Raw genomic sequence first — 25,067 nt, forward strand, 5'->3', positions numbered from 1 at the left:
ATTTTGTAAAAGGAACATATGTTGCATTTTATCAGTTGCTAGTTCAGTATCTACTTAGATGACCAGAGGTTTCTCTCCTTTAATCTGCTGACATTAACTCCTCGGTGGACTTCTGAACAAACTGCAGCCCTGCATTTCTAGGACAAAACCTTGTTTGGTCACACGAGACTGCGTGGCTCATCCTGCTGACGTTTTTGTAGGAGTCCTGCCCGTATGTTAAATGCCAGGTTAATCATTTGTCTTCTTCTTTGTGCGCTATCCTCTGCTTCTGATGTCAGGATCGAGCGAGCTTCACAGAAGGAGCTGGGAAGCCGCCATCTTTCCCTAAGCCCTAAAGTAATTCAGATGACCTAGGCCTTAACTGCTTCTTGAAGGTTTTACAGAATTTACCCATCAACAGGCTGAATACCAGGCCTCTAATGCAGGGGCAGAGGAAGGGCGAGGACCTTTCATTACTTAAAAAAACCCCAAAACCTTTATTGAGATAATTCACATCCATACAGTTCACCCATTTAAAGTGTACAATTCAATTAATTACTTTTTAATTTCTTCTGTGGTGATTGATGAAAGGGATAGTTAACCAAGAAAATACGAACTACTCAAAAGTGATTGAAAAGATTTTTAAATATATTGATATAGTTATTTTCTAAATCTCTGCATTTATAATTAAGAAGCCCCTCTTATTTCTAATACTTGGCGTTTTCGCTCATTTTTTTCCTTGAACAGACTTGACACAGGTTTATCCACTTAACTGGTCTTTTCCAAGAATTAAGCTTGTGCTCTCCTTGAGCAAGGCTACTTTTTGATTTGCTGTCATTTCAGTAGCATTTTCGGGGGATGGGAGAGAAATGAACGCATTCAGCAAACCATGTTGACTCACAACGTGGCAGCCCAGCTCGGTGCATCAGGCAGGGGCACTGAAGACTGGCTTGTCACCATGTCCCCACCAGCGTGCTGCAGTTTTGACATTTGGACGCCATGCAGTTCGGACGCATCCTGACTCACTGCAGTTACCAGCGCTTAAACAGATGTCCGTAACTGCACGCACATCTTTGGGGGTCAGCAATACAACGGGTCTTTCTGCTGTGGGGCCCTGGCTGTTCTTACAACATGGGTAAGTGCTGTTCAAATCAAAATACGAAAAGTGATCTGCACAGTAAGGCACTAACAATATACAATTCCCTGAGAAGCTCACAGGCCTGGGTCCTTTCCTCAGGTACATCAGGGAGCAGGCCAGCCTTCTCCAGCGGGGACTCTAGGACTTTGAGGCTCCCGGGGGAGCGAGTGCAGGAGACAGAACAGGGCAGATCTAGACCAAACCTGTATGAGAAGTGTCATCACCTTCTGTGTGACGCTGAGCAAATTCCTGCATCCCCTTGGCCTGAATCTCTTCCTTCGTAAAATGGGGATAACACCATCTTTCTTGCAGAGTGATTCTGAGGAATGGGGATAAATAAACTCAAACGTTCAATCACCAATGCTGTCCACTGGGTGGTAGGGACGACATTCACACGGGGAAAAGTCCGACGGTGCAGACACTGAAGCCATCGCCAGCCAGATGGCTGTCGCCGGATGATGCACTAATGGTGGCTTGATTTTGAAATGTATGCGCAGTTGCCTTTTTGGTCCTTTCTAGGGTCATCGTCATAGTTACACTTGTAGAGACTGCGCTACACAGCAGGTACTCAAGTGACTGTTACATTCAGGTTACTTAAGGCACGTATAATCCTATTAGCTAGGAGCTATTATTGTTTCCTACTCACACCTGAAGAAACTGAAGCTTGAAATAACTTGCCTAAGGTCTCACAGCTATTAAGTAGAAGAAATGGGACTCCAATCTGGGTCTGACTCATGCTCTTAATTACACGACACTAATTATATATGCAACTTAAGGGGGGGACCTGCCACACGTGTAAGCATCAAAGCTACAGGAGTCACTGTGAAAAGAGCCCAACAAAGGTAAAAATGCACACGTGAGAACGTGGACGCGGGTATTCTTGAGGAGGTCTTAATGAAACAACTACGCGTCCCATAGTGTGTGGTCTATAAAATAACAATTTACTGGTAGCAACTTACTGTTAGAAACAAATGATCGAAGTACGACCTGAGATAAAATAAATCAGGTTATTAACAAAGTTCAGAAACCTCAATGATGTGACATAAACTCAGATACATAGGAAATAGCTCAAAGTGGGACAGAAGCGACAAATTAAAAGATTTAAAAGTGACTCAAATTTGACCAAAAGGTTCCCAAATTAGCTTCCTCCCCCAAATGACTCTCCTTTTAGTATCCGAGTTAAGCCGGACTTCATTCCCCCTAATATCAGTGCAAGTGCGATCACAGCCGCAAAAGAAAGATCTAAAAGACTTTCTCCTCAGGCACCAGGTTACGCAAGCAAGTCGTCACGTTTCTATCCGCCGTCACTGCCTCTGAGTTGTTCAGCCGCGGGACACAGTCTATCTTGACCTCATGCTTAGGAGGAGAAGCCTCGGTGCATCTGGGAGGCATATGCGGGTCATCTTACAGCTACCTTGTCACTGCTCTTTGATTAGCACGCGTAAACTTGGCAAGTGGGTTTCCTCTCATTGCCTTAAGTAGAAATGCCTTATTTCTTTATAAGAAACAACATTAACCACTGAAGTACACTGAGCCCACGTGCCAGAGTAAAAGGGAAAGCTCCAAAAACTACGTGTGTTCACGTATGTGACAAACATTTACTGCAACGAGGTCTCGGTCATCATATCCTTGAGACCTGGCAAACAGTTACGTTTCCAGTCCCCACGCTCACAGAGCTTCCACAATGGCAGAGAAACATGAATAAATGCCTTTCACCTTAACAGCCCCATCAACCATGAGGGATCATGAGGTAGTATGTGAAGGCCTGGCTGGGGCTTCCAGAAAGTCAGTTTTCCCGAGGAAGTGACATGTAGGCTGAGACCTGAAGAACACTAGCAGGTGGCCAAGAGGACAGGGAAGAACAATCCAGGGAGAGGGAACAGCCTGTGCAAAGTCCAGCAGGCACGGAGGAACAAGGCCAGGAGGAGGGAGGTGCGCGGTGAGGTGGGCAGATGGAAGAGGGAGGTAGGTCTGGGCTCCAGCCTAAAGGCGAAGGAAAGTCAGAGGCTTTTAAGCCCGGAAGTGACACGATCAGACACATGTTTTTAAAAATAACTCTAATTGCAGCATGTAAAGTTGATTGGACGGGGCGAGAGTAGATGCTGGAGAGACTAGGCTGTTTAATAGTCAATAGAAAGGTGACGATGGCGGAGACAGGTAGGTATTCAGGAGCTGAAAGCGAGAGGACCGACCGCTTGGGTGTGCGAGAGTGAGAGAGCCACAGCTCAACGTCATTCTTGTTAAAAAACAAAACAAGAAAACAGGTGAACATGGTAGCACTTACTGAATTAGGTTGGGGGGGAAAAAAGAGGTGCGAGGGAGAAGGAGGGGGACAGGCCAGAGAGACGGTGCGATGACTCAGGCAGAGACATCCAATAGGCAACCAAATACTCAGAAGGGAGATCCGGCTGCAGATATCTCTTTGGGCATCATCAGTTATTAAAGCATCGTGGTAATTAAACACTGGGCAACAGGCAGGTGGTAACTGAAGCCATGGAAGTGAGGGAGATTGCCTGGGGGAGGGCCCAGGAGGAGAAGACAAGTGGCTTGGGGAAGAGCCAGGAGCAAGCCCCATAGCTAATGTTCAATCAAACGCACGGCTTGTGAATTAGCCCTCACTCCACCTGCTACCGCAAAGCAAAACAAAACAAAACGGAAAGGAAAAAGGGTAAGAGCCATCAAGGAAACAACGAGCGGGCAGGTTTGAGGAGTGCGCCAGGGGTGCTCCGTGGGAGAAGGGAGCAGAGGTCATCCCTGGTGACGCCTACGAAGAGTGCAAAATGGGAAGACGATTAAGTGTCCACTGGAGTTTGCAAACTGGAGCCGCGAGGGACCAACTCAGGGAATCTGGGTGGAGTGGTGGGCATGCGCTGAAGAGGGATGGGAAGCGAGGAAATGCAAAGAGGGTTTCCAGATAAGGGATCATTCCATGTCACGAAGACCGGCTCAGGGCCTGGGCTGCAAGTCTAAAGCCTGTGTCTGAAACCTGGCGACCCCACCTTCCCAGATATGTCCTCCCCCGCCCCACCCCCTCCCCGTGGTCACTTATTTAACCCCTCTTAATCTCCTCTATAAACAGAGAAGATAAAAATATTTACCCCTTAAGAGTTGTTTTGAGGATTAGATGAGATAAATGTAAGGGATTTATAACAGTGCCTCAATATACGTAACATACACCGGTTACTATAAGCATAGAAAAAGGACAAAAATTCTTCCAGTTTCTTCAAATAAATTCCAAATGCTTTGTGGTGGCAAAATGTCCCCACTTTAAAATTCACAGGTAAAATGTAACGTCACAGGGGTCCCGGCATAACAACTTTGCAAGGGCTCTGCCCACCCCACGCAGAGCTGTAGGGTGGAAACACCCCAGCCACGGAGCAGACAGTCTGACCCGCTGGCCTGGACTCCTGCCAGCCGCCTGCTGGGGCTGCTGAGGGCTCACCACTGAGCAGGCAGAACCAGTCCTGAGCGGGAAGGTCGTGGAGGTCCCTTCATCATCGTGGACATGACTCAGCGCGGCCTTGAGAAGCCCAGTGGCAGGTCCCACTTACGGATCCTCAAACCCTGCCGCGCACTCCCCTCTTGGTTAAAACAGTCAGGGGTCTTAACGTTTCAGATGACAAAACCTCCGCAGCCTATAAAACAACTACTCTATCTTATCAAATCTAAGATACCATCAAATGTGAAGCCTGACTTTAAAATGTCTGTTGAAAACGGCAAGCTTTCAAACACGGGGTCAGCCGGAGCAGAAAACGTTTAATTGTAAACATTTCATAAAGCTGTAACTATGTTTATAAACAAGAAACAATAAACCTCTTCTCTAAGGTAAGTATGCAAGCTCAGCAGGGAAGGAAAGAGTCTGGAAGATAGATTATCAGAGCCTTCTAATACTACGACGAGATGAGCGGCCAGCAACCAAGCTGCGATCACAAACCTTGTCACCACCAGAGGTCAGTACCCCTCACAGGACAGTCAGTAAGCCAAGTGGACCCAGCTGAGCCTCACTTATCAAAGCTAAGTGATAAGGGGACACTTTAAAAGGTTCCACAAATTCACAGGAAGACATTCTCCCTTAAGTAAGTTAGGGCAGTGTTTCTCAAATTTGTTTTCATTATCCAACCCCCCCCCCCGAGTCTTTCTATACATTCCCCCCTCAACTGTCCTACCCCCATGAAACTTTAATACCACAGATACATTGTATATCCATTCGGGGGCCCTTTGGAGAGCCAGAAACCACTGTAATAGCTAAGATTTTTTGTCCCCCAACAAGAACCAATCTTTGCTCACTTCAGGGCAATATCCTTCAGTTGAGAAGGAACAAGTTACAGTGAATGCACGTTTTTGGTTTATTGTAGAGTGGTTGCTGGTCGCTTTAGGTCATATTTTCAAGCTGGAAGGAAAAGTACAAGTTCACCAATGCGGGGCTTTGGTCTACCGAGAAAACCCACAACGACAACAAAACAAGCAAGCAACGCCCCAAGAGACAAGGATTATTCAAGAATACAACTACTTCATTACAGAACTGGGCCTACGATTCCAAGATCCTTGACTGAAAAATAATGCTTTCCCCTCGCTTGTACTTCTACCCCCACTTCTTCCCTCTTCTTGATCGTGCAGACTAGCTTGACCAATCTTGCTAGGAAAATAAGTTTGGAGGCAAGTTCTGAAAGGCTTATCCTTTGGGAAATGCCTTGCAGGTGAGGAAGGAACAGCGTGGACAGAAAGGACCGCCTGGACTGAAGGAAGCAGGCAGGTGGTGAGGGGAGAGGGGACAGGTGACTGGGAAGAAGCGACTTGCTGAAAGCCCGAAGAAACCGGAGAGTCTGCGACAGCTGGAATGACAAGAAGGCGACGATAACACAGGTGGTTCCCAGGGGCCGTAAAGTTCTTGAGGTAGTGCCAGAATTACAGAGTTATTAATCATGAATAAGTTTCTGAATACTCATCGACTTGAGAAGGCACTCACTGGCTGCGTTTAGGTGCTTACGAAGGTGCTGGGCCCTGTGGTTAAGTAAGTTCAAGACGGTTAATCTTGATAAAAACAAACAGGTGTGGCTGATACAATTAAACACTTGAAACGCAAACACACAAAGTGACTGCTATGGGCTGGCACTGCTCGCATCACTTTGCAGATGCCGAATCATTTCATCCTCCCATCGTTCCCATAAAGGAAACATAAACACTGAATGTAGTCACTGAGATACCAAAACACCGCTGAGCACCGACGACGTGCCACCGTATCACCTGCCGGGAAGAGAAAGATGGATTATGGAGAAGTACAGAAGGGCTTTAGGGAGCGGCCTCGGAGAGGGTGAGACTTGGGCTGAGCCGTGATGTTGGAAGGTTGGCGGGTGGAAAAAGGGAGCAAGAGAAGGTCTTACCCTCCACCCTCCAAAGGATGTAAACCCTCAGGCACCGAGACCACGAAGGGTCACAGAACAGGGGTCTGGCTAACTCTGCCTGTGGGCCAAACCTGGCCTCCTTCTGTAAATACAGTTTGACTGGAACGCAGCCCTGCCACTTGGACCGCGTTGCTGCTTTGCTGCTGCATGGGCAGGCTGAGCAGTCTTGACAGGGACGGAGACCGAGACCATCTGGCCCTGTACAGAAAAAGTTTGCCCGTGCCTGTTCTAGAGCCTCGTTATCCAGCGCAGGGTCAGTGAAGCAGCAGCAGCAGCAGCACTTGGGAGCTGAGCAGAAATGCAGACTCCCAGGTTCCACCCCAGACCCACAGAACTAGACTCTGCCTTTTAAAAAGCTCCCTGGCAGGGCTTATGCAACAGAAAGCTCTCTGATCATTGGTGTGTACGGCCGGGATGAGGCGGTGAGGCTGCAGATGAGGAGAAGTCTGCATGTATTCTATACACAGACCCAGGAAAGTGGTAAAGATTTTCCCGTAAAGGAGTGGTGCTGTCAGTTCACGCTCTGGAAAGGTCCCTCTGTCAGGGAGCGATGGTAGGAAGAAGTGGGTGGGCACTTGGTGTCAGAACCCAGGCAAAAGAGGACCTGGACAACACATGGGAGACAGAGGCACAATTTCTTCTTTCTTCCCAGAAGCAAATAAACGTTTTAAGAGATCACGCCAGCTTCACTAATGCCTTTCTAACGAACAGAGTATCTGTTAGAATTTATTAGGAAATAGGAAAAGGCTTGGTAACAAAAATATTAGCAGTCACGTGTTTCCATGTATACCAAATACATCGCCATCTAAGGAAAGCATCCAGATCGCAATGCACAAATGATGACACCAAGTGAATTAGAAGGAAGCTGGAAGATTAAATGAGGACCTATTCAACAGCTAGGTATCAATATTATGTAGGCTGCTAACACATCAGCTCACAGGGTACTATTTAAAGGTGTCATGTCCTACTGTTAGGACTTATTGTTCCCCCGAATAAATGTAAGATTCTGCTTGATATTCAGTTTTTCCGTATTTTGGATGAATAAGCAATTATCTAAAGTTCAAAAGGAACAAAGCAGCACTTTAGACAACCACGCCAACACTACCCCTCCAGGCTCGGCTAACAGCTTCCAAGCAACTGCTTCTTAACATTGTGCCTCCTGAAGAATCTAGAAGAATGTGACAGGGTTATTTGTGTGATTCAGTATGCTTTAGAGTAATGTCAGCAACACCGATAAAAACAGATGGGTGAAAAGGGGAAATTCCTTGTCTTAGACGCTTAGGTTTAGTATTTTATATTCATTCCCTGGGCAGAAACAATGCCAAAGAAATAAGGCATAGAGATATTTCTCAAATATCTTCTTTGAGAAATGCAACATAATTGAATTAATAAATCTCAAGGAAGGAAAAAAACTCCATCAAACCTGTACTGAGAAAAATTCTCTATGGATGATTCATTAATAAAAAGCTTAAAAAGTCCATGAGTTCAGTACAATGGTAGATGGCACTTAAACAGTAACAGTAACTAACATGTACTAAGTGCTTACTGTGGATTTACATTGTACTAAATACCATTACATGGATTATCTCATTTAATCCTCAACCCCCCCCATATTAGCTCCACCTTATGAATGGGAAAACTAAGGCACAGGGAGGTTAAGTAACTTGTCCAAGGTCACACAGCTTAATAAGAAGTTAAGATACGGTCTGAAGCTGGGCCTATGCTCTAAACCGTAACTATGGCACCTCTCCAATAGCATCTGCTCTCGACTTTCCTTTGCCCCCATGTGAATCTGCAAAATGGTTAAATGCAATTAATTGTTGAGTCTCACTGTTACTGAAATCAGGGACAAAGAAAACTCTATGATTTAGATATTCAGAGTCTTAACGAAGGGGGGCACACCATACTGCCCTGTGGACAGTGCCCCAAGTTTGGCCTGCAATATAATAGAATCACGGAATAATGAGGTGGATTCGATTGACCACACTGGATTATTTTTCAGTAGGACAGTAGGACAGAGTGCAAGTTAAGCCCTAGTAAAATTCTGAAATGTATCATGTAACTGCTTGTTAATAATAAATATGGCGGCAGACTTTTAATGATAATTACTATGAACACGTTATCTTCTGGCTAACATGTCTGTGAAATGCGGGAACTCTAAAACATAAAATAAACGTAGGCACTGGCCTGATACTGTCGGCTTAAAGTCCTCACAGTGGTTGTGCATGCTTATTTAAGTAACTGCCTGACTGTAAATAAACAGAAGTATTAAAGTAAAGTTGGCAGAGGGCACAGCATCCACATGGCACACGCTTTGTTCCAGGAGCTTTAGTCCATCAATACTCTTGGAAAAAAGAGAACTCACTAAACGGATAACGGAAAAACACAAGATAGTGTGGAGGTCTTTTAAATTCCTCAAATTGTCAAGCATCTTATACAAAGTTCTCTTTAGACTTTGAACTCATCATATCTCATTTTAAATACTAATTCTGCCAAAGAACAAGCTCATCCCCTTCAAATTTTAACAGTTTCCAAATAAGATCCAGATAAAAGCTCATCACGGTCCACGTTAGATATTCATTTTGCCAAAGAACAAACTCATCCCCCCACATTTCAACAGCTTCAAAATAAGACCCAGGTAAGAAGAAGAAAACGGGGCAGGAACAGGAAAAATACCGAGTGAGCGAAGAGAAGACAGGAACGATGGAATGACAGGATCACCTGAACTCAAAACCAATTCGCTAAGCCGCCACCGCTTTTCCTATTGAACTTTCCCTATCAAGACAAGAAGACACACCCTGCTGGTGGTATTTTCACAAGTACAGATAAGGGAACCACTGTGTGTTATTTAAAGGTACGGACCATAGGCTTAATCTGGGGGTTACCCCTACATATATGGTGGCATTACAAACAATTACTACTGCACGTCACCTTGCTCTCATTCCAGTTCGGCTTGTAAGGACAAAAGGACCGACCATCCGTGTGGATGGCCGGGTTGCGGGCTCCCCTTAGAACCCAGCGAGATTTCGCCACCGAAAGGCACCCGCGGCCACTGCAGACACGCTCTGCTGGCTCCGCGTCTCCACCGCCAGCCCCCGCAGGGCGCGCCGCCCGAAGCCGGACGGGCGGTGGGCGGCTGGGTCCCGCGGCCTCCGGGGCGTGAACCCCGTCTGTCCCCGCGCCCCGGCCCCTCCGGGCCCCCGGCGTAGACACGGAAGCGCGTTCCAGCGGGGGGCACTCACCTTCTTCTTCCAACTCGAATTTCTCCAGCATGCCGGCTTCCGCGGGTCCCGGGGCCGCCGCCAGCGCCGCCTGAGGAGGAGCAGGACAGGGATCAGCATGCGCTCGGCCGCGCTCGTCCCCGGCCGCGCGGGCGGGGGCGCGGGGACGCGGGGGGGTGGCGCGCGGGGGCGGAGGGCGGGGGTGCCGGGGATACAGGGGCGCGGCGGAGGCCGCGGGGGGCCGGAGGGCCGGGGAGCGGCGGTGGTGCGAACGCGGGGGGGCGGGGCCGAGGGGCGAGCGGCCAGGGGGCGGGTGCAGGCCGGCGAGCGGTTGGGGGCGCGGGGGCGGGACGAGGGGGACTGGGGGGAGGCGCAGGGAGGCGGGCGGGGAGCGTGTGGGGGGTGGGGGCGGGGGCACGGAGGCGGTCTCTGCGGCTCCGCGGAGCGCTCCGGCCTAGCTCCGCGCCGGGTCGCTGGGAGGAGGGGCCTCCCGGGCGGCTGGCGGGGCGGGGGGCGGCGCGGCGCGGCCCGGCCCGGCCCGCCCGCGCTGCACAGAACAGGCGGCGCGGCCCAGCCTCCGGCCCACCCCCGCCCCAGGCCGCAGGTGGCGCGGGCCGCGGCCTAACCTGCCGCCCCTCCCCGAGTGGAACGGCCCGCTCCCGGCCTCCCCCTGGCGCCTCGCGCGTTGGTATGGACCGGCGAGATGGAACCGTGGGACTAGGACCCCGAGGAGCCAGGGGCTGGCTCGCTCGAGGGCGGCCGGGGCGCCCCTCTGGCCGCATCCCTCCTTCCCGCCAGGGCCGCCGACCGGCCATTAGCAGAGGCCCGTTTTCTCATCCTTGCCTCGTCCTCCCATCCCACCGCTCACATCCACTCACCTTCCCCCGCCACCCACGGCAGCGCGTCCCTGCAGGTTTAACCTGCGCAGGTGTGGTCTCGGCCAGCCCGGGGGTGGGGCACGAGGGGAGCGCTGCCAGGTGGGGGTGGGGTGGGCGGAGCGACGTGCCAGGGAGAGGGGAATGGAGGCTGCAGGACCCCAGGGGGAGATGACCCCGAAGGCGGGGGTCGGGGTGGAGGGGAGTGGGTGAGGGAGTGATTGCTTGCTTTTCTTTATAACGTTTAGACTAAATTGCCCATCCCTTTCCCCTAATAAAAATTTTGTTCTGTGGAATATACGTACTGTAGATGCACTGTGTCGCTATCAGTTTTACCCAGCCATGGAACTCTTTAACGTGCTTCCTCTCTTCATAGCCCATTCTCTTCTTTGGGGAGCCACTGCCAAAAGCACATACAAATCTAAATCTGGCCCTGGCCACTCCTGTCACCCTGGATCTGGGTATCTGAGACTCTCCAATCGCCAACTCAGGTTGGCAGGCAGCGAGGCTGGCAGCCGAGAGCTTCCTGGAAGAGCAGGGTAACCAGAGAGGGGACAGGCACCCCATTCCGTGAGGCTCTCCTGTGTTACAGGCAATGACTGCCCCAGGTGCAGGGGGCCCTTAGCTCACTGCAGAGTGCAAGGGCCCTGATAAAGAGATTAGCTCCCCAGCGCTGATTAAGGCTGTGAAGTCCCGCCCCCACCAAAGGAACTTGGTTCTGTCACTCTTGCAAGCCTAGCCCGGAGGAGGAAGTACTTAAATTTCCTTTATGCTTTCTTTCTGCTCTGTCATCTCAGTTGGGCCAATACCCAAGTCTTTTTTTTTAGTCACGCCATGTGTAATGAGGGATCTTAGTTCCCCAGCCAGGGGTCACACCCATGCCCCCTACATTGGGAGCATGGAGTCTTAACCAATGGGTCACCAGGGAAGTCCTGCCAATCCCTAAGTCTTAATCTTTGCCTTAAAAAATGTGGGGGGAGGAAAAGAAGACAGAACTAATTTTGTAAGACATGGTGGTAAAAATGCTCAGCTGTGTCATGCTTAACAGCAAAAGACTGAATGCTTTCTCTCTTAAGTTCAGGAACAAGGCAAGGATGTGTGCTTTCACACTGTTCTTAATCAACACAGTACTAGAAGTTCTAGCCACTGCAACAAGGGAAGAAAAAAAATTTAAAGGCATACATATTGCAAAGGAAGAAATAAAACCATCCCTATTTGCAGATGACATGGTTGTCTTCATAGAAAGTCCCAAGGAATCTACTAGATAAACAAACAAATCCCAAAACACCAAAACTAGGACTAATTAGTGCAGCCAAGGTTACAGGATACAAGATCAACACACAAAAATCAATCACATTCAACACACAAAAGTCAACCACATTTGTGCTAACAATGAACATGTGGAAACTGATATTAAAAACAATATTATTTATGATGACCACAAAGAAGATTAAATACTTAGGTATTCACTTAAGAGAACATGTACAGGGCTTCCCTGGTGGCACAGTGGTTAAGAATCCACCTGCCAATGCAGGGGACACGGGTTCGAGCCCTGGTCCGGGAAGATCCCACATGCTGCGGAGCAACTAAGCCCGTGCGCCACAACTACTGAGCCTGTGCTCTAGAGCCCACGAGCCACAACTACTGAGCCCACGTACCTCAACTGCTGAGGCCCGTGGGCCTGGAGCCTGTGCTCCGCAACAGGAGAAGCCACCGCAATGAGAAGCCCGGGCACCGCAGCGAAGAGTAGCCCCCGCTCGCCGCAACTAGAGAAAGCCCGCGTGCAGCAACAAAGACCCAACGCAGCCAAAAATAAATAAATAAAATAAAAACTCAACAGGAGAAAAAGAAAACAATCCAATCAGAACATGGGCAAAAGATATGGAGGCATTTCACTGAAAAATATAGAAAGATGGCAAAATAAGCGCATGAAAACATGTCCAACATCATTAGCCATTAGGGAAACGCAAATCAAAACCACAATAAGCTATCACTACACCCCTATTAGAATGGCCAAAATAAAAACAGTGACCACACCAAATGCCAGTGAGGATACAGAGAAACAGAATCACTTGTGCATTGCTGTGGGGATGCAAAATCATACCACCACTCTGGGAAACGATTTTGCAGTTTCTCATGAATCTAAGCTCCCAACTGCCATATGACACATCAGTGGCACTCTTGGGCATTTATCCCAGGGAAAACGAAACATGTTCACACAAAAACCTATGTATGGGGCTGGGCGGGGGAGACGTTCAACATGGTGGAGGAATAAGACATGGAGATCACCTTCCTCACCACAAATACATCAAAAATACATCTACATGTGGAACAACTCCTAAAGAACACCTACTGAATGCTGGCAGAAGACCTCAGACTTCTCAAAAGGCAAGAAACCCCCCCCACGTACCTGGCCGTGTGGCTGACACGGTCTTGGTGCTCCAGCTGGGTGTCAGGCCTGAGCCTCTGACGTGGGAGAGCCGAGTTTAGGACGCTGGTCCACCAGAGAACTCCCGGCCCAACGTAATATCAATCGGTGAGAGTTCTCCCAGAGATCTCTGTCTCAACGCTAAGACCCAGGTCCACTCAACGACCAGCAAGCTCCAGTGCTGGACACCCCATGCCAAGCAAATAGCAAGACAGGAACACAACCCCACCCATTAGCAGAGAGAGGCTGCCTAAAATCATAATAAGTTCACAGACACCCCAAAACACACCACCAGACGCAGTCCTGCCCATCAGAAAGACAAGATCCAGCCTCATCCACCAGACCCCTCCACCAGGAAGCCTACACAACCCTCTGAACCAACCCTACCCACTGGGGGAAGACACCAAAAACAATGGGAACTACAAACCTGCAGCCTGCGAAAAGGAGACCCCAAACACAGTAAGTTAAGCAAAATGAGAAGACAGAGAAATACACAGCAGATGAAGGAGCAAGGTAAAAACCCACCAGACCAAACAAATGAAGAGGAAATAGGCAGAATTGGAATGGAATTCAGAGTAATGATAGTAAAGATGATCCAAAATCTTGGAAACAGAATGGAGGAAATACAAGAAACATTTAACAAGGACCTAGAAGAACTAAAGAGCAAACTAACAATGATGAACAACACAATAAATGAAATTAAAAATGCTCTAGAAGGAATCAATAGCAGAATAACTGAGGCAGAAGAACAGATAAGTGACCTGGAAGATAAAATAGTGGAAATAACTACTGCAGAGCAGAATAAAGAAAAAAGAATGAAAAGAATTGAGGACAGTCTCAGAGACCTCTGGGACAACATTAAATGCACCAACATTCGAATTATAGGGGCCCCAGAAGAAGAAGAGAGAAAAAAAAGGGACTGAGAAAATATTTGAAGAGATTATAGTTGAAAACTTCCCTAATATGGGAAAGGAAATAGTCAACTAGTCCAGGAAGCACAGAGAGTCCCATACAGGATAAATCCAAGGAGAAACATGCCAAGACACATATTAATCAAACTATCAAAAATTAAATACAAAGAAAAAATCTTAAAAGCAGCAAGGAAAAAACAACAAATAACATACAAGGGAATCCCCATAAGGTTAATAGCTGATCTTTCAGCATTAACTCTGCAAGCCAGAAGGGCGTGGCAGTACATATTTAAAGTGATGAAAGGGAAAAACCTACAACCAAGATTACTCTACCCACCAAGGATCTCATTCAGATTCTACAGAGAAATTAAAACCTTCACAGACAAGCAAAAGCTAAGAGAATTCAGCACCACCAAACCAGCTTTACAACAAATGCTAAAGGAACTTCTCTAGGCAGGAAACACAAGAGAAGGAAAAGACCTACAATAACAAACCCAAAACAATTAAGAAAATGGGAATAGAAACATACATATCGATAATTACCTTAAATATAAATGGATTAAATGCTCCAACCAGAAGACACAGACTGGATGAATGGATACAAAAACAAGACCTGTATATATGCTGTCTACAAGAGACCCACTTCAGACCTAGGGACACATAAAGACTGAAGGTGAGGGGATGGAAAAAGATATTCCATGCAAATGGAAATCAAAAGAAAGCTGGAGTAGCAATACTCATATCAGACAAAATAGACTTTAAAATAAAGACTATTACAAGAGAAAAGAAGGACACTACAGAAGGATCAAGGGATCAATCCAAGAAGAAGATATAACAATTGTAAATATTTATGCACCCAACATAGGAGCACCTCAATACATAAGGCAAATGTTAACAGCCATAAAAGGGGAAATTGACAGTAACACAATAATACTAGGGGACTTAAACACCCCACTTTCACCAATGGACAGATCATCCAAAATGAAAATAGGGCTTCCCTGGTGGCGCAGTGGTTGAGAATCTGCCTGCTAATGCAGGGGACACGGGTTCGAGCCCTGGTCTGGGAAGATCCCACATGCTGTGGGAGCAACTGTGCCCGTGAGCCACAACTACTGAGCCTGCGCGTCTGGAGCCTGTGCTCCGCAACAAGAGAGGCCACGATAGTGAGAGGCCCGCGCACCGCGATGAAGAGTGGCCCCCGCTTGCCACAACTAGAGAAAGCCCTCGCAGAGAAACGAAGACCCAACACAGCCAGAAAAAAAAAAAAAAAAAAAAAAAAAATAAGGAAACACAAGCTTTAAATGATACACTAAACATGTTGGACTTAATTGATATTTATAGGACATTCCATCCAAAAATAACAGAATACACTTTCTTCCCAAGTGCTCATGGAACATTATCCAGGATAGATCATATCTTGGGTCATGAGTCAAGCCTTGGTAAATTTAAGAAAACTGAAATCGTATCAAGTATCTTTTTTGACCACAACGCTATGAGACTAGATATGAATTACAGGAAAAAATCTGTAAAAAATACTAACATATGGAGGCTAAACAATACACTACTTAATAACCAAGAGATCACTGAAGAAATCAAAGAGGAAATAAAAAAATACCTAGAAACAAATGACAATGAAAACACGACGACTCAAAGCCTATGGGATGCAGCAAAAGCAGTTCTAAGAGGGAAGTTTATAGCAATACAATCCTACCTTAAGAAACAAGAAACATCTCAAAGAAACAACCTAACCTTACACCTAAAGCAATTAGAGAAAAAAGAACAAAAAAACCCCAAAGTTAGCAGAAGGAAAGAAATCATAAAGATCAGATCAGAAATAAATGAAAAAGAAATGAATGAAATGATAGCAAAGGTCAATAAAACTAAAAGCTGGTTCTTTGAGAAGATAAAATTGATAAACCATTAGCCAGACTCATCAAGAAAAAAAGGGAGAAGACTCAAATCAATAGAATTAGAAATGAAAAAGGGGAAGTAACAACTGTCACTGCAGAAATACAAAGAATCATGAGAGATTATTACAAGCAACTATATGCCAATAAAATGGACAACCTGGAAGAAATGGACAAATTCTTAGAAATGCATAACCTTCCGAGACAGAACCAGGAAGAAAGAGAAAATATGAACAGACCAATCACAAGCACTGAAATTGAAACTCTGATTAAAACTCTTCCAACAAACAAAAGCCCAGGACCAGATGGCTTCACAGGTGAATTCTATCAAACATTTAGAGAAGAGCTAACATCTATGCTTCTCAAACTCTTCCAAAATATAGCAGAGGGAGGAACACTCCCAAACTCATTCTATGAGGCCACCATCACCCTGATACCAAAACCAGACAAAGATGTCACAAAAAAAACTACAGACCAATATCACTGATGAACATAGATGCAAAAATCCTCAACAAAATACTAGCAAACAGAATCCAACAGCACATTAAAAGGATCATACACCATGATCAAGTGGGACTTATCCCAGGAATGCAAGGATTCTTCAATATATGCAAATCAATCAATGTGATACACCATATTAACAAACTGAAGGAGAAAAACCATATGATCATCTCAATAGATACAGAGAAAGCTTTTGACATAGTTCAACACCCATTTATGATAAAAACCCTCCAGAAAGTAGGCATAGAGGGAACTTACCTCAACATAATAAAGGCCATATATGACAAACCCAAAGCCAACATCATCCTCAAAGGTGAAAAACTGAAACCGCTTCCACTAAGATCAGGAACAAGACAAGGTTGACCACTCTCACCACTATTATTCAACATAGCTTTGGAAGTTTTAGCCACAGCAATCAGAGAAGAAAACGAAATAAAAGGAATCCAAATCAGAAAAGAAGAAGTAAAGCTGTCACTGTTTGCAGATGACATGATACTATACATAGAGACTCCTAAAGATGCTACCAGAAAACTACTAGAGCTAATCGATGCATTTGGTAAAGTATCAGGATACAAAATTAATGCACAGAAATCTCTGGCATTCCTATACACTAATGATGAAAAATCTGAAATAGAAATTAAGGAAACACTCCCATTTACCACTGCAACAAAAAGAATAAAATACGTAGGAATAAACCTACCTAAGGAGACAAAAGACCAGTATGCAGAAAACTATAAGACATTGATGAAAGAAATTAAACATGATACCAACAGATGGAGAGATATACCACGTTCTTGGATTGGAAGAATCAATATTGTGAAAATGACTATACTACCCAAAGCAATCTACAGATTCAGTGCAATCCCTATCAAACTACCAAAGGCATTTTTCACAGAACTTGAACAAAAAATTTCACAATTTGTATGGAAACACAAAAGACCCTGAATTGCCAAAGCAATCTTGAGAAACACAAATGGAGCTGGAGGAATCAGGCTCCCTGACTTCAGACTATACTACAAAGCTACAGTAATCAAGACAGTATGGTACTGGCACCAAAACAGAAATATAGATCAATGGAACAGGATAGAAAGCCCAGAGATAAACCCACACAGATATGGTCACCTTATCTTTGGTAAAGGAGGCAAGAATATACAGTGGAGAAAAGACAGCCTCTTCAGTAAGTGGTGCTGGGAAAACTGAACAGCTACATGTAAAAGAATGAAATTAGAACACTTCCTAACACCATACACAAAAATAAGCTCAAAATGGATTAAAGACATAAATGTAAGGCCAGACACTATAAAACTCTTAGAGGAAAACATAGGCAGAACACTCTATGGCATAAATCACAGCAAGATCCTTTTTGACCCACCTCCTAGAGAAATGGAAATAAAAACAAAAATAAACAAATGGGCCCTAATGAAACTTAAAAGCTTTTGCACAGCAAAGGAAACCATAAACAAGACAAAAAGACAACCCTCAGAATGGGAGAAAATATTTGCAAATGAAGCAACTGACAAAGGATTAATCTCCAAAATATACAAGCAGCTCATGCAGCTCAATATCAAAAAAACAAACAGGACTTCCCTGGTGGCGCAGTGGTTGGGAATCCTCCTGTCAGTGTGGGGGACACGGGTTCAAGCTGTGGTCTGGGAAGATCCCACATGCTGTGGGGCGGCTGGGCCCATGCGCCACAACTACTGAGCCTACGCTCTGGAGCCCGCTAGCCACAACGACTGAGCCCACATGCCACAACTACTGAAGCCCGTGCGCCTAGAGCCTGTGCTCCGCAACAAGAGAAGCCACCGCAGTGAGAAGCCGGCGCACCATAAAGAAAAGAAGCTCCCGCTCGCCGCAACTAGAGAAAGCCCGCGTACAGCAACAAAGACCCAGTGCAGCCAAAGATAAATAACTGAATTTAAAACAAACAAACAAACAAACAACCCAATCCAAAAATGGGCAGAAGACCTAAATCGACATTTCTACAAAGAAGATATACAGATTGCCAACAAACACATGAAAGGATGCTCAACATCACTAATCATTAGAGAAATGCAAATCAAAACTACAATGATGTATCACCTCACAGCAGTCAGAATGGGCATCATCAGAAAATCTACAAACAAGAAATGCTGGAGAGGGTGTGGAGAAAAGGGAACCCTCTTGCACTGTTGGTGGGAATGTAAACTGATACAGCCACTATGGAGAACAGTATGGAGGTTACTTAAAAAGCTAAAAATAGAACTACCATACGACCCAGCAATCCCACTACTGGGCATATACCCTGAGAAAACCATAATTCAAAAAGAGTCATGTCCCACAGTGTTCACTGCAGCTCTATTTACAATAGCTAGGACATGGAAGCAACCTAAGTGTCCATCGACAGATGAATGGATAAAGAAGATGTAGCACATATATACAATGGAATATTACTCAGCCATAAAAAGAAAAGAAGTTGAGTTATTTGTAGTGAGGTGGATGGACCTAGAGTCTGTCATACAGAATGAAGTAAGTCAGAAAGAGAAAGACAAATACCGTATGCTAACACATATATATGGAATCTAAAAAAGAAAAAAATGGTTCTGAAGAACCTAGGGGCAGGACAGGAATAGAGACGCAGATGTAGAGAATGGACTTGAGGACACAGGGAGGAGGAAGGGTAAGCTGGGACGAAGTGAGAGAGTGGCATGGACGTATATACACTACCAAATGTAAAACAGATAGCTAGTGGGAAGCAGCTGCGTAGCACAGGGAGATCAGCTCGGTGCTTGTGACCACCTAGAGGGGTGGGATAGAGAGGGTGGGAGGGAGACGCAAGATGTAGGGGATATGGGGATATATGTACACGTACAGCTGATTCACTTTGTTATAGCAGAAACTAACACACCATTGTAAAGCAATTACACTCCAATAAAGATGTTAAAAACAGAAACAAAAACAAAAACCTATGTATGAATGTTCACGTCAGCTTCATTTGTAACAGCCCAAACTGGAAACAACAGATGTCATTCAACAAACGATGTTCCATCTATACTGTGGAATACTACACAGCAGTGAAAAGCAAGGAGCTATTGATACATACAGCCATGTGCATGAATGTCCGGGGAAGTAGGTTGAGTGAAAAAAGCCAATCCCTAAAGGTTATATACTGTATGATTCCATTTATAGAACATTCTTGAAATGAAAAGAATTATAGAAGTGGAGAACAGACTAGTGGATGCTAGGGGTCAGGGATGCGGGTGGGGGAACAGAAGTACCTGTGGCTATAAAAGGGCAACATGAGGGACCCTTGTGGTGATGGATCTGTTCTGTATTTTGACTGTTTCAAAGTCAATATTCTGTTTGTGTTATCATACTATATTTTCCCCCATGAGTCAAGCCAAGCTGATTTAATTCTGTGGAGGAAACGATAACTGGGGCTCATTTAGAAAAAAATCTTTATTGAGATACAATTCACATAACATAAAATATGACTTTCAGCATACACACAGGGTTGTGTAACCATCTGTGTTTACAGCATTTTCATTATCCCAAAGACAAGCCCCATACCCATGACCAGTCAGTCACTGCCTATTACTCCCTTAACCCCCATGCTCACTCGTAGGCAACCACTAATCTATTTTCTGTCTCTATAGACTTGCCTATTCTGGACATTTCATATAAATGGAATCATACAGTATGTGGTCTTTCATCTCTGGCTTCTTTCACTCAGCATAATATATTCAAGGTCCACCCATGTTGTAACATTTATTCGCACTTAATTTCTTTTTATTGCTGAAAAACATTCCATTGTATGGATATACCGCATTTTATTTATCCATTTATCAGTTGATGGTTGCTTGGGTAATTTTCACTTTTGGGCTATTGTGAATATGAATATTGCTGCCATAAACATTCACGTACAAGGGTTTGTGTGGAAGTATGTTTTCATTTCTGTTAGGTATAGACCTGGGAATGGAATTTCTGGGTCACATGGTAACTCTATATTTTAAACATTTAGAGAAACCGTCAAACTGTTTTCCACAGTGACTGCACCTTTTTACATTTTCACCAGCAACGTACGAAGGTTCCAATTTCGCCTGTACTGTAGTTTTGCAAGATGTTACCATTGAGGGAACTAGGTGAAGGGCACGCAGGATTGCTGTATTATCTCTAAAAACTTCATGTGAACCCACAATGATCTCGAAATACAAAGTCTAATTAAAAAGAAGTTTGGTAGTACATAGTGGAAGTGTCGATCCTCCTAATGTTGGAAAAGTCTACACTTGAATTTCCTGCAGTAAACTTGGCACACTGTAAAAAAGAAATCCCTCCTTGATATTTATTAGGTGCACCATTTATTTCACTGTAACGCTGATGTTTCTTGGGAGGCAGAAATGGGCAGCCGGCGGGAGTATGTATTTCTGGAGGCTGTGAACTCTGCAAAAGTGGTCCTCAGACCAAAATGTCCTGTACCTATTACTGTCCACGTTGGTAGAGAATAGAAATGGAAACAAATTAACGTGATTCTCTTAATTTTACCTCACTTGATAATGGGTGTACAGAAGCAGACTAAAATAAAAACGTCTCTAGTGAGGCTGTATTTATTTCCACGGGTTGTTTTCACTTTGTAAGACATCTCATGCTTTCTTCCTTAGAAAGGAGCGTAGTCATAGGACACCAGAAAGAGGCAGATGACGCTGTTCTATGACACACGAAGTCAATTTCAGGGACCTAAAGCCCTGCGAAGCTTTTCAGACATGCACAGAAATGTCGACAGGCTGAAATGAGTGATGGATTGGTTTGTACAAATAATTTGAAGCTGGTGGCCATCGGTTGCCTTTTCACGGTGATGTTCCCTTCAAGTCTCAACAGACTTACACGCCAGACTTAATTTTAGCTATTCCAGGCAGGCAGGGAAGCCAGGAGAGGAGGAGAGCAGAGAGGAAGGGCTCAGGCCATGTTCTGCATGCAAAAAGAAGGGGCTTGCACTGCGATGCTACCTCATCTCCCTCGAGAACTAAACTGGCAATATCATGGTAGAGAGGTGCCAGGTTGTCCTCGCTGGACCTTGTGCAGATTCGTGGTATTTCTACCTGTACCCCATCAGCTTCTGCAACCAGTCTGGGAATGACCGGACTCCAGGGTGATGGGAGGGAACAGAGTTGAACTTTACTGAAAGAATGCCTGCAATACATGGAGCCATTACAAGTGTGACTTTTTGGTTGGTGAAAAATACTAAATGATTAAGGACTGTCTTACATAATTGTGCCCAGTGTTTTGAATGACTATTAGAAGGGGAAAACATCAGGCTGCGAGCTTAATCATAAAACGACTGCCAAAAAAGCTTTCCTTTATGCAATGAGGTCGGATATGCGTTCACTTTGCCTTTTTTTTTGTTTGTTTTTTTCAATCTTAAATAGCTACTGCAAGAAATCAATCAACCTTAAATACTGGATAAGGAGCTCCTGAATAATTTAGAAGCGTCGATGTTTCCCCCTGCTGTCTTCTGTGAGCTCTGGTTCCATGCAAAGACGTCCTCTGTGCGGTAGCAAAGGTGGGACGGGAAACTCCACCCGTGCAGGCAGGAGATGTGCGTGCACCCCGTCCTACCTCTCGCTCGACTCTCTCTAGCCAGCCTTCACCCCCGTGCCTGTGCTGATGGCCTTGAAGCCTCAGCCACAAGCTCAGAGCTCTCCTGCGCTCCAGACTGCTTCCTGGTCATCTCCGTTGGAATTTTCTATGGGCAATTCAAACTCATCCATCGCAAACGGTCCCTGGGTCCTCTTGGTTTACCTCAGTGTCCTTGGACACTGCCCAAGGTGTCTCTGACTCTACCATACTCCTCAGCTAGGCTTGTTGTTGGAACAGCTCCAGTTTCTCCTGTCTTGCCCTTTTCTAGTCCGTTCCCTACCCTGGAGCCAGAGCTCCTTTTAAACACAGACTTGTTCTTGTTACTCGGTTTAGAACCATCCAGTGACTCTCAGGAACCTTTAGGAATGTCGTGCAAACTCTTCAGCCCCGAGCAGGACCTGATCATTTTATTTCTTCACCTTTGCTTGCTAACCCCCGCTGCATGCCCTACACGGGAGCCCTGATGCTTTGTTCCTGGAATATACCCTGCTCACAGCACTAAGAGTTTGAATATTCTGGCCTCCCTTCCTACTTCTGTCACTTGGCTAGGTCCTACTCGCTCCTTTAAGATGAGAAGAAGCAGCGTGGCCAAAAAAAAAGAAAAGAAAAAAAAGAAAAATCAGCCCTCATACTCATCAGACGTTTTATCATTTGGTTCTATTTTTCCCTGGGATCTTAATTTAAGAAAATTTCCATTAAGAATTTTTATTTGAAAAGATGCGATCTAAAATAAATTCAAGGTTTGCCTGTTAAAAAAAAAAAAAAGGAATGCATCTTAAAAAGAAGGCTCACCAGGCAGCCTCTCCTGCTTCTTGACCTCTTCTCACAACTTACCTGGTTAATTGCTTCTCTGAACCCACATGCTTCTCTAAGGCAGTTAACATGGAATTGGGATTTACTCTTCTGTCTCCCCTAAATGCCATAAACTCTTTGAAGCGGCAGAATGACCCCGTTTGATCATCTTTGTATGGCCTGTGCCTGACACATAGTAGGTATTGCAGAAATAGTTGAGTGAAATGCGTTGTTTGTTATTAGGAAATCAGTTAAAAACATGGTGGGTAAGCAGATAATTTTAACAGCATAGATGGGTTCAGAGATGATTTCATTCCATTTACTCCTGCTTTTCCTGGACCTCATTTCTATTTAGAAATAATTATACCCACATTCCCTTGAGCGTTGGAGCTGGTATTTTGAAGAAAAAAGGAAGTGACTGTGCTCTTTCAGACCCTCTCTGAGGACTGCAGGCTGTGGACCGCACTTTGCATCCTGGTTTGGACATTGGCGGAGAGCTTTCCCAGCTCTTGCTGTCACCCTACAATTTTACTTTCTGTTAAGTGAGAACAATGGATCTTTTAAGGTGGTGTCAAAATTTGATAAAAACTCAAAAATATAAGATATTTAACACCACAACTATTAATTCTTCTGATCGATTTTAATCGTTATATTTGGGGGAAAGGTTTTGTTCATTTTGATAGTTTTCTAAGTAACAATTTCAGATAGCATAAAATAAAGCTGGTTCCTTCCTAACATTTATTTATGATTTCCTTTAAAGAGCATTTATTCCACAGGATCTTTTCAGAGAGTATGGCAACCAGTTCTACAGTTCAGTGAGTCAGCTGAACTGTTTCAAAGGAGGAGCTCCTGTTTCAAAGGAGGTATCATTAAATAAGAGACGAAGAAAATGGACTTAACCAAAACAAAATTCTTTTTGTCTGGCTTCTGTTAAATTGTCTTCTAAGTTCCAAAAAGTAGACAATGTTAAGATTTTGAAGATACTCATTCAGCAAATATTTACTATCTGCTATATGCCAGGAACCACAGAAGGTGAGTCATTTAAATATCTGGTGTGATTAGAAATTCACATCAAAGATATGAAGTCGGAACCCTAAACACACATAGCATTTATTTGTTACTCTTCAAATCCTGGTTCTGTGGAGCTCATTAGTCAGGGTCTAGAATATGTATGTCTCTTGCCTTTCACAAATAAATCCAAATTAGTTTTTATTTTTTGCTAATTGAAATCTTTGATGATCAGGTTTGTGTTTAACACGACTTACTGGGGAGCTAAATACATTTCATTATGTTGACAACTCTTATTATCCCATAATACTGTGCAAATTAAAAAACTAAGTATTGCTCAGCCAGTTCAATTAACTGTTCATAATGACAGTTTAAAGCTGGTTCAGTCATGATTTTACAAGCTTATTAAGAGTGAAAATAGATGACTATTAAAAATAGCTAAAAAGATAACATGTGTCATAGTGCTTAATGTTTCTGTAACTGTTGCAAAGACCCTGCTACTTCTTCCCCTTGGATGTGAGCTGGACCTAGTGACTTGTTTCTAATAGACAAAAACACAGCAAAGGTGATGGGCCATCACTTCCATGAATAGGCTACATAAGACTGCAGCTTCTCTCACACTAGCAGACTCTCCCCCTTGCTGGCTTTGATGAAGCAAGCTACCATGTTGGAGAGGCCATTTGGCAAGGAACTGAGGCCCTCAGTCCAACAGTCTGCCATCAACCGCATGATCTTTGAAATGGATCCCCCCCAGTCAGGTCTTCAGATGACATCCCAGCCCTGGCTGATGTCTTGACTGCAGTTTCATAAATGACCCTGAGGCATGAGACCCAACTAAGCTATGCCTCGACGTCTGACCCACAGAAAGTGTGAGATCTTAATACATGTCTTAAGCTGCTACGTTTGTGGTAATTTGTTACACAGCAATAGATAATACAATGAGTTTTCAAAAATATAGTTAGGATACAAGTTCTTTGTCAGATACATGTATTGTGAACATTTTATCCCATTCTGTGGCTTGTGTTTTCATATTCCTAACCATATTTTTCAAAGAGCAAAATTTAAAAATTTCAATGAGATCCAGTCCATCCTTTTATGATTCATGCTTTTTGTGTTCTATCTAAGAAACCCTTGCCTCCCCCAAGACTGTGAAGATTTTCTCCAGTGTTTCTTTCTAGAAACTTTATATTTTGACTTTGACATTAGACCTATGATCTGTTTTGGTTTAATTTTTTATAATGTGTGGTAAGGGTTTAGGTTCTTTTTTCCCATACTGATATCCAGTTGTTCCA

General features: G+C 44.8%; 1 protein-coding gene across 9 annotated transcripts in view; it reads right to left on the reverse strand.

The window, feature by feature from the left end:
• PRKAG2 (protein kinase AMP-activated non-catalytic subunit gamma 2) overlaps positions 1-25,067 on the reverse strand; it is a 279,228-nt gene that overhangs the window by 53,367 nt on the left and 200,794 nt on the right. For 3 of the 9 annotated variants that reach the window (XM_065884006.1, XM_065884012.1, XM_065884013.1), the window contains 2 exons: positions 9,762-9,831; positions 3,306-3,311 (listed from right to left, as the gene is read on the reverse strand). The exons of 3 other annotated variants lie outside the window; for them this stretch is intronic. In XM_065884006.1, coding sequence (XP_065740078.1) covers positions 3,306-3,311; positions 9,762-9,831 — 76 coding nt within the window. The remainder of the gene's footprint in view (positions 1-3,305; positions 3,312-9,761; positions 9,832-25,067) is intronic. 3 more of the 9 variants (XM_065884008.1, XM_065884009.1, XM_065884014.1) reach the window with 1 other exon arrangement.

Source organism: Phocoena phocoena, chromosome 9 (genome assembly GCF_963924675.1).
Source record: "Phocoena phocoena chromosome 9, mPhoPho1.1, whole genome shotgun sequence".
Lineage (NCBI taxonomy): Eukaryota > Metazoa > Chordata > Mammalia > Artiodactyla > Phocoenidae > Phocoena > Phocoena phocoena.